The sequence below is a fragment of the Tupaia chinensis genome, unplaced genomic scaffold, assembly GCF_000334495.1.
Source record: "Tupaia chinensis unplaced genomic scaffold, TupChi_1.0 Scaffold147417_1, whole genome shotgun sequence".
NCBI lineage: Eukaryota > Metazoa > Chordata > Mammalia > Scandentia > Tupaiidae > Tupaia > Tupaia belangeri.
This window is the reverse complement of record NW_006207268.1, coordinates 1,981,326-1,992,164: the sequence shown is the minus strand read 5'-3', so window position 1 is coordinate 1,992,164 and position 10,839 is coordinate 1,981,326. Positions and strand designations below refer to the sequence as shown.

General features: G+C 37.4%; 1 protein-coding gene across 2 annotated transcripts in view; it reads left to right on the top strand.

Moving 5' to 3' along the window:
- HS2ST1 (heparan sulfate 2-O-sulfotransferase 1) overlaps positions 1 to 9,989 on the top strand; it is a 196,628-nt gene extending 186,639 nt beyond the window's left edge. Inside the window, exons 6-7 of one of the 2 annotated variants that reach the window (XM_027768749.1) lie at positions 3,735 to 3,892; positions 4,844 to 9,989. In XM_027768749.1, coding sequence (XP_027624550.1) covers positions 3,735 to 3,892; positions 4,844 to 5,073 — 388 coding nt within the window. In that variant the 3' untranslated portion in view covers positions 5,074 to 9,989. The remainder of the gene's footprint in view (positions 1 to 3,734; positions 3,893 to 4,843) is intronic. The other variant, XM_006169694.3, reaches the window with a different exon arrangement.
- The last annotated feature ends 850 nt before the right edge of the window (positions 9,990 to 10,839 follow it).

Genomic DNA, 10,839 nt, shown 5'->3' with positions numbered 1-10,839 from the left:
ATTAGTGAATAGACCAGATTAGAAATAACATGGGATTAAATAATACTTAGTTTTGTGGTTACATGTAAATACATTTAAAATTTGATCACTCTTAATATCCTTGTGATATTTGTTAGTTGCTGGGGTTTTTTTTAATGTTTTGGTATGTTTTGCCGTTTTCTAGCAGAGCTCTTAAGTAGAAAGCAGAATCATCTCTTAAACCTGTTTTGTCCCAAAGTTCACTACTTCGGTCATTCATGCTAGATCAAGAAGATGATTAGTGGGTAAAATCAATTTGCGTGGTTTTATATTAAAATAGTTTTGACTTGGGACCAGCAGATGGTGTAATGGTTATGTTGCTGGACTCCCACATCATTGACCACGGTTCAAGTCCCGGACCTGGCAGCTAAAGACTCATGCCGGGCATCTGTGCGTGTGTGCCCCAAATCCCAAGATTGCAGCATGGCCATCCCTCTGGGGCAGTGATTTCTCACTTTCTGTTTGTCTCTCTAGTGAGCACAAGTACACTATAGCAAAAAATCTCTCTTCAAAAATAAATAAATAAATTATTTTGACTTTAAGAAAAAACTGAAGTTATAGTTACTATTTTGTCTGCTAATAAATGTGAGATGGAAAATAAACATTTTTATCTTCAATAAAGAATACATTTCTTCAGAATGTGCCGGGCTTTTAAAAATAATTGTACAGGGCTAGTCCTGTAGCCTGGTCATTAAGGGAGTCAGCTCTCACATGGCCAACCGTGGTTCGAATCCCAACCCTGCAGTTCGAATCCCAGCTCTTGGCACATGTGCCTGAAATCCTGATAGGAAGGAGAAATGGAGGAGACAAGATTATGGCATGACCACATGCCACTGATTGGTGCTTTCTCCCTTTTCCTGTTTCTGTCTTTGGCCAGTGCACATGCCTTCTGGCAATGAAAAAACATACATATTTATTCAGTCATTTTAATAGGAAAAGTAGAGGGAAAACAACACATTTGAAGTCTGTTATCTCCCTTAAAACTATAGTGAGAAATGGAAGAAATTTCTTAACTATCTGAGATAATACTGGATCATCAGGAAAGTCATGACTCATTTTTACATAGAAAAACATAAATATAGCACAGCTTTCCAACAACCTAATGTTATTAGATTACTTTGAAGCTTAAGGTCCTAATCGGTATTCTATCAAAGCGCTGTAATTGCACAAAAAGAATTGGAAGCATAGCAAGAATGCCTTCTCGATTTTTAACCATTTCCTTGCAACAGGGATTGTCAAACTATAACCTTTGGGCCAAATTTGGCCCATCTTCTGTTTTTTATAAATACAGTTGTTTTTTGTTTTTGTTTTTATTTTTTTTTAAGAAAAATTTTTGCTACAGGGAACATGTGCTCACCAGAAAGACAGAGAGAGACAGAAAATGAGAAATCACTCCCCAGGGGGATGGCCATGCTGCAGTCTCTTCTCCTCCATTCTCCATTCTCCTCTCCGGATCTTGGGCATGCATGTGCCTGGTGTGAGTTTAAGCCGCTGGGTCCGGAACTACATGGGAGTCCAGCAACGTAACCATTATGCCATCTGCTGATCCCAATATAAATACAGTTTTAATGGATCACAGCCACACACATTTGTTTATTTACTGTCTCTGGCTGTTTTCTTGCTGTGACAACAGTGTCAAGTAATTTAAACCGTGTAGTCTGCAAAGCCTAAAACATTTACCCTCTGGCCCTTTATAGAAAATATTGGCCAACCCTTGCCTTAGAAGAATAAAGAATATTGCTCTACTGGGCACTATTGAGGAGATTTTTAATTGAACTTCTATGTTTTATAGAGTTACAGATTTGGGAAGGACCTTAGAAATCAATTCATTCACGACACACATAAGACACACCCTTTTTTAAAAATAGCTGGAAAAGTGAAGCCACCAGCTTAAGATCATAGTGGAGTCATGATAAAAGAATGTTAATCCTTGAAGGTTAAAAAAAAGAAAATAATCACTAGTGTGGAAAAAAGACATTATTGAAGAATACCTATCAAGATTTAGCATTACAACAATTTAATACAATGTATTTCTACATAAAAGGTATATAAAATCATTTTTTAAAAAAAGAATGTTAATCCTATAAAAAACTGAAAACTACAGTTTACTTAGGGCCAAATCTGCTGGTAGCATTAACTGACAATATCAACAAAAATAATAAATTCTTAGCAGATCCCTTTCTTACGTATATCCCATGTCTTAGAAAACACTGAACTCACCAGGAAGAAAAAACTCACAAATAAAGACAAGCACTAAACACAAATCGTTTACACCTTACAAGGGAACATTTTGAATGAACAAAAGTTAGTCATTTAAAAAACTTAGAACATACTAAGTCAGGTGGAAAGGAGGTATGTCGTTCTGCGTACGGGGGGAGACGGACTCCGTTTCGGTTGCTCCTGTACCCTCACTCCGCAGTCATTGCAGATTGCTTCCGTGATCCCCGCCAGCAGACAAGCTGTCAGTTCTGCAGAGGGTACCACTTGGGTATCCCCCAGTTTGGTTCATTCTGACACTATCTGCTTAGAGTTAGGATCAGCTCTCAGAGGTTGAAAGCTCAGCCCCCAAGATTCCCCATCCCCTTTTAGCCACAAGTCCCAGCTGTTTCTCTTATGCTTCTGACCCACTAGCTACACATCAGGGCTCTCGTGGCCCCTTCCCCTTCTAGGGTTCGATTGATTTGCTAAAGTAGCTCACAGAGACCAGGCAAACCCTCATATTTGCCAGTTTATTGGAACAGATATTACAAAGGATACAGATGAAAAGATGCATGGGGCAAAGTATGTGGAAAGGAACACAAACCTGCTATGCCTTCCCCGGGTGCACCACCCTCTAGGGATCTCCATGTGTCCCATGCCCCAGAAACTCTCTGAACCCTGTCCTTTTCAGGTCTTATGAAGGCTTTATTACATGGGCCTAATTGATCATATCATTGGCCAATGGGGATCGACAAAACCTTCAGCCCCTCTCCCCTTCCTAGAGGTTGAGAGTGGGCTCAAAATCCCTACCCTCTAATCCTATTTTGGTTTTCCCGGTGACCAGCCCCTTTCTGAAGCTGCCTAGTGGCTGCCAGAACATCAACCAGCTGGTTAGCATACAAATTCCAAGAATTTTAGGAGTTTTATGCCAAGAAATGGAATGAAGACCAAATATATGTATCATAATATGAGTTACATTTTTAAACTGCCCTCAAGCTAAACTGTGTTCATATCAAGAGTACTCTAGTAAACTCTGAATTAACACTGCATAGTTGAGCAGAAACTGCAGATGGAAACAAAGGAAATTAAAAATAGGGGGACCAGCAGTTAGCGTAATGGCTATGTTGCTGGACTCCCATGTAGTTGACTGTGGTTTGTGTCCCGGACCCAGTGGCTTAAAACTCACACCGGGCACGTGTGCGTGCGTGCCCAAGATCCCGAGAGGAGAATGGAGGAGAAGGATTGCGGCGTGGCCATCCCCCCTGGGGGGGTGATTTCTCGCTTTCTGTCTCCCTGTCTCTGTCTGGCGAGCACACGCACCCTATAGCAAAAAACATCTCAAAAAAAAAAAAAAAAAAGGTGTAGCTTCCAAAGGACATGAATAAAAGGGCATTAAGACTGTGGATGTACTTGCATTTATCTGCTTCCTCCATAATATATAGTGTCAAAGGCCTCAAAAATACTTAGCATGTTTCACAACCAGGCTTTTAATTCCCTTTTTTTTTTTTTGGTTTTAGGAATGTGGGAAGCAGGTGGGCTATGGATCAAGCCAAGTATAACCTAATCAATGAGTACTTTCTGGTGGGAGTTACTGAAGAGCTTGAAGATTTTATCATGTTATTGGAAGCAGCTTTGCCCCGGTTTTTCAGGGGTGCTACAGAACTCTATCGCACAGGTATATACACGACAGATTTCTTTTTGAAGCTGTCTTCACTTGCAACTTGAAAAATGTGTGACTTGAAGTTTTCTTTAGTAAAATACAATAAAGAGTTCCAGAAAGGCAGATATATTGTCTGGTTTTGCTTACCATTTATGCAAACAGTGCATGACACACAGAGAGTGTGTGTTAAATGGTTTTTGAGTGAATAAACGTGCATTAGGTGAGTATTGAAGGCGTCATAGGAATAGTGGAACAATACATACTGCAGAACCAGCCTTAAATGTCTGCAATACTCATTTCTGCTGGATACCAAACATTAGGGCAGTGTATGTATTCTACCTACCTACTGCCATTTTCAAGTGTGAGCAGGAAGGCAGGACTGAATTATACTAATAAGACCATCGTGTGCTCTGTCTGTTCTGGCATGCCTAAAAGTGTTCTTTGCAGCCCCAACAATATTACATATTTGAAAGTGATCATGCTGTTCCAATCTGTCTGATTCCGATTTTTTTTTTGGCTGTTGTTTGATAGGATGCGATCATAACTATTTTAAGAATATGCATATGCCCTAGCTTCTAACACATAATTATAGAGAATATAGGTTATAAGAAATTAGAATTTAGTTTGGCAATATCATATTTTCTAAAATAAGCTAGTCTTAGACCACCAAACCCTTAGAACAGAGTGTGTGAGGTGACAGCCTATGCTTCACTGAGTGGCATTCTTACATTTCATATTTGACATCTTATTTAGCCTTTAACAGGTTCAGGTTTTACATTCTAAGTAGATCATAGTTCTAGTATGATTAGAGCTCTATTTTGCCTGAATTATATTAACAGAAGACAGTAATGTTACCTGTCCTTCAGTGTGTCCTATGAACTTCAACCATCTCCTCAGATAAGATAGCACTGATATTTTTGTGTGTTCTCTAAAAATTATTTACTTTTCCTTTTTTTCCTTTGTAAGTAGGAAAGAAATCTCATCTTAGGAAAACCACAGAGAAGAAACTCCCCACTAAACAAACCATTGCAAAACTACAGCAGTCTGATATTTGGAAAATGGAAAATGAGTTCTATGAATTTGCATTAGAGCAGTTCCAGTTCATCAGAGCCCATGCTGTTCGAGAAAAAGATGGAGATCTCTACATCCTCGCACAAAACTTTTTCTATGAAAAGATATACCCTAAGTCGAACTGAGTACACGTCGTGACTATCAGATTCTTGAACTAAAACTTGGACCCTGTCTTCACCTTCATTTTCAGCTCCACAACCTGGATTGCTGATAGGTGCATGGACAGTTTGTATTGAGCCGAGTTAGGAAACAGTAATGTCAAGGAAGTAGATACTGGCTGATATGCCAGTGTACTAAGATGTTTAAGTTTCAGGCTTTTTTTTTTCTTTTTTCCTCTGGTTAAATTTTGTTGAGAATTATAATCTCCTGCCTGGGGGATGGAAGGGGAAACCTGTATGTTACCGGAAATTAAACACAAGAATCGTCTAATCAAAAGGCTAAAATGCAATTTCAGAAAAGGTTCTGCTATTCTTGTTTTTGATAAAGCATTTTTTCAACTAACCATGAATGAAGATGAATCCATTTGCCACTTCCGCCTTCACTGGAGGTTTGGGTTATACACCTCTACTGAATAGTGTTAATAACTGTTTGGCAGTGTGTGCTTTGTTTTGTGAATCATGTCTCATGAAATTTATTGGGATGTTTGGTCATGTTTGCTAAGAAATATTCTGCTGTACTTGGGTTTGCCCTTATTTATGTAGGTGGATTTCATTTTTAAAAATGATTATTAGTGTTAAATTTAAGTCATGAGTAACAACTGTAAAAAGATAGAGTCAAGGCAGTATTTCTCATTCCTGTCTCCCTAGTATCTAATGCTGGGAAGATATGTCAAAGAATAATGACTTTGAAGTTTTAGTTAAGACTTCCAAACAGTAATCTCAAAAAAAGTATGTTTAGTATTTGTTTCTCCATGGATTATTTGTAAAGCTGTAAACTGAGATATCGGTGACTCCATATTATGACTCCAATAGTGAGCTGTGGTATGGGTAAGATTTTCCTATGTCTTATGTACTTTTACCTGTAGACTATTTTTACTAAGGTGCTTTATAATGTGTTTTAAAGCATTGCATTTACAAAAAAGAAAAAAAAAGTAAAATGCTGTAAATATCGCATATTTTATGTATTTGGACCAAAAGGTTATGGGTAATTAGACAAAGTGGTTTTGCACCAATTTTATTATGTCTGGTAAAACCATCAGACCTACTGTTACTGCATTTCTCGTTTAACATCACTTTTAAGATATCATGGAAATGAATTTCAATAACTTTTCGATTTTGATACACACTACATTCTTCATAACTGGAGGCAGTAGTTCGAGTGGGAAGAGTACTGGCCAAGGAGTCAAAACTCTTGATTTCTGGTCTTCGCTCTGCCGCTTACCAGCTGTGTGATCTTGGGCAAGTCACTTAACCTCTCTTTGCCTCAATCTCCTCATCCTGGAATGAGGATAATAATACCTGCTGTACCTACCTCACAGGGCTGTTGTGAGGGTTAAATGAGATGGCATGTGGAAGCACTTTGAAAACGGTTAATGCGCTATATAAATGTAAGGTATTATGGAAACATCTTTAACATATAGTTTCATATCATTCTTTTTTTAACAAAGAAAGGGAAAAGCCCACTTATAAGCTGGTTGGAAAAAAAAAGTTAATCTTGATATAAATTTTTGTTTGATAAATATCTTCTCAGTGTTTTATCTTCCACGTTTCCACAACGATTGAAATATGAAGCACCTGTGAACTCTTAAAAGGTTCATGAGCAGCTGCTTGAGCTCAGGAGGTTCCCTGTTGGAAATAGGCTTCATTAGCTGACTAGGGGCAGAGAAACTGTGCTTCAGATTTGAAAAACTTTTTTTATTTTACAGTACTGTTCAGAAATGGTTGCTATTTTATATGTATGTTTTTTAAGATATGTTTTGCAGAATTTAATTTCCCTGTGCATTCTTCTCCCTCCTGCAGCAACTGAGATAAAGAATTTTAGAAACATTTTCTAGAAGAGTAATCTTTAATATGTTTAATTTAATTAAGTGTTTCTGAGTAAGGCTTTATCAAACTATAAGTGTTTTAGGCAGATTGCTTTAAAAGGTTATTCGTAGGAGGAGAGGTGAGAACGCTATCAGAAAACATTTGTGAACAAACCCAAGAACTAAAGGAATGACAAAAGGAGTCACCTTAGTACCCATTTTCCCTAATAATATGAAAATATTAAGGAAATATAGGCAGAGATACTGTTTTTAAAAATAACTTTTACAGGTATTTGCTGAAAATATATACAAATTATTTCTTGGCCCAAAAGTGAAGTAGTACTTTGGGTTGAGATGTTCTGACATTTACCTGTGAAAAGACCCCACTGTGCAGGTTATTCTTAGAGTTCATGTTCTTTTAGGGTAACTAGAGTAGCACTCAGTGCACTAGATCAGAGGGGTTGTAAACATTTTTCGTAAAGGGTTAGAAGTAAATAGATATTGGGAGCCATGGTCTCTGTCACAGCTATTCAGTTCTGCCATTGTAGCACAAGGGCAGCCATTCATAAATGAATGAGCATGATTGTGTTCCAATAAAACTTTATTCACAAGAACAGATAGCATGCCAGATATGGACCATGGACTACCAAACACCTGCACTAGAAAATCATTATTTGTGGCGAAATCCTTTTTGTATTTGTACTCTAGTAGTATAAAAGAGTTTATATACTTCTAAAAGCTCCTAATTTATACCCAAAGAATAGCTTTCTGATTCATAGTCTCTCCCACAGATTCATAACTTTTATGACTTATATTGCTTCCAGGTGGTCATATTTTCTTTCCCAGTTTAACAGTTTAGAATTGGGAAATTTATTTTTTCATCTCTTAAGGTGGGGTAGGAGTGTCCTTTCTGGAGAAAGGGGTGAGTTTAAATCCATCTGGTCCAGTGCAGCCCTAGGAGTCTGAATCCTTGTAAGACCTAACTTTATATAATCAATGAAATAACTAGAACCACTGAGACAATAATGTATTTTTTTAAAGTGGCAAATGTGGTTTTCTTTTTTGCAGCCTTGGCGCTTTTTCAGTATTTTGACCATAGGGAGATATTTTTTTTATAATACAAAAGTAAATTAACCACTTTGAATTTTAAAGATACTGTTAGGTGTGTGTTTTGTGTATATATAAATCTATCTATACCTGTTTGTTTCCTAAAAGAGGAAAAAGTACCTTTTTGTTCAACTCGTTATCAACTCCTGTTTTCTAATTGCTGTGAAATGGCAACTGTTGATAAATCATTGTGTTTGTTTTAAAGTGTAATGGGAGGATTTATTTTGATTTTACCCAGCTTTAATCTGTAAAGTATCACTTAAATATATCTGATAGCAACACTTAAAATATTGCATGGGGGTTATTTTTCTGTTATCAATATGCACTTGTGCAGCTTCCAACACATTGGGTGCTTCTGAATTCCTGAGGATTGGATACGAACTACTGAAAATCAGAGAACTTAAATTTACTTTTTAATTTTAAATTTTATTTTCTATTCTTAAAATTCAGTGAATGACTATAGTTTGAAATCTACTGTTGCTCTTTCTCAATATACTATATGTCTTATTGGAAATTCTTACGGTTGTTAGTGCCATCCGTGGTTTACAAGCAGTATTTTGATATTGCAGATGATTTGCTCATTGTATTTGCATAGTTAGAAAATAGTTTGTAGACAACAATTCTCTTTTTTAATAAAATAAAATAAAATTCTAAAAGCATTAGAGGTAAAGGCTGGCTCCCAGGCGTATAGCTGGTATTTTCATTTATATTCAGATTCTCTGTGGAGGACATCTGTGTTCATCTAGCTGGATTTTCCCATTGGTCATTCCCAAACACACCTATGATCTAGAATCCTTCCGAGAGGCACCTGGTATGGAAACCGTTATAAATTGGCCTTTAAGAGGCACAGGTGCTTCTGCTTTGTGATTTCTAAGTTTGCCTCTTCATACATTAGTGACATTGACTTTGCTAGGAAGCACGACAGTTCCATTTTGCATATGCAAAAGTTGCTGTAGCCTGCCGACTAACCTGCTTTGCAGGCAGCCTTCTGAGGGGAAAAGCAAGCCTATTTCAAATGCACTGCCAGTTCAGCTCCTCTCGAATGGAGCTAGTGTTCAGATTTCCTGGAGCAGAAATTTTAGAGATTGAAGTGAGTAGTCAGATTTGTCCTATAAGTTCGTGCAGCTTGGTGACTTCTGTGATACTGTTTATAGAACGAACCCTGGTGATGATCCCTTTAGAACACATTACTGGTAAGGCTGTCTGTGAGTGCATTACCTTGGTGCTGCCTATCTGACCTTTTTAGATGGTTTTTGTAGCTTCCTATTGAGACTCAAGTATGTGAGCATCTCTAAAGCAGTATTGAATGAATGTAATTTTGAGAAACACGGACTCTTGTTTTGGTTTTTATTTTGTAAATATGTAGACAGCTAAACAGTGCCTTTTCCCCCCTCACCATCCTGTTGGAAGATGCTCACTGCTTTCTCTGTCTCTCTTCTCTCTCTTCTCTTTTACTGCCTCCCACCGCATTCAGTTGATTCATTTATCCAATGCTGTTTCCAACTTGAAACCATTTTGTCACATTGCTTGGAGAGAGAATCATTCCATTTCCTTCGCATTCTGCCTGCTTTCTCCCGTTGAAGTGTTTCCGTTGACTACCTGATGCAAAAGCTGTAAAATAAACATTCAGTGGGAAGGGGAACAGTGGTTTGTTGTCCTGTTTCAATGTGTTCTTCTGTAGCCTCGACACTGATGGACATATTTGAACGGATCCAGCGTTCAACCTTACCAACTTAACTCCTAGATATTGTTGGCACGCGAACAGCATGCGTCATCATTGGTTTGTAATGATTTTATGGCTTGTGACAATATTTTACCCAGAATAATACGTCTCCGTTGCTTTTGCTTTGTACTTCTCATTGGTAGTGAAATTTCATATAGTAAATTTCCAGGATATACTTACCATATACACTTAATTAGAAAAATATGGAAATGGTTAATGGAATAAAAAAGGAAATGTGAAAGAAAAAAGTTCATTCGAATTAACATTTATTACACAGTCTGGACATGTCCATATTGTTTCTTTGAGAAAACACGTTTCTACTTCTTGTGGTTTGTTTTGTTATTTTGTTTGTTTGTTTTTTGTTTTTTTTTTTTAAATCTCAATTACAAAGATTGTCAGTTCTCAGCTACTGATTCAGTTGTTTTGAGCAATGCTTGATTGATTCTTTTTGTATTCTAAAATACAAGTTTGTTGATGAGTTTTCTAACCGGTGAATTTGGTCTATAGCCACAGAGGCAGATGCAGAGCCTGATTTTAAAGTCAGGCGAACCTGTAGTTAGCAGTGTGACATTAGTAAGGGAGGAAATAGGATTGTTGTGAAGATTGGACATGATAGTTATGAAGTGTAGACAAAGGCTAGACTAGTAACCGAGTTGTGGGTAATATATTCAGCACTTAAGCCAAGCTCTGTGGGGAAACAACAGGAAAATGTAAAAGGATTTTTATTTATTTCATTCCACAAGAAAGGATAAAGTCCCTTGAATAAGTTATTTCTGGTTTGAAAACAATTGAGGATTTATGAAAAGACAGTCCCTAAGAACTGGCTGATTGTCATTCTTTTCTCCCAACTTTTGGCCCTTTATTTACTCAAAGCCAGATGACCAAGTTCATGAGGTCACCACCCTCTTTTTTGAAAAATGTTTGATAATCTTTGCTTTGTACCTTGAAAACGGAAGTCTTAAGCTTCATTTGCTATTTCATATGCCTGGAATATTCACGACTTGCCTCCTCCCTTTTCCTACACCCCTTCAATGTACGTCTTAATTCTGAATGTTCTCATGGCTGGGTAACTAGGAAACCATCGCCTCCTTTATTTTA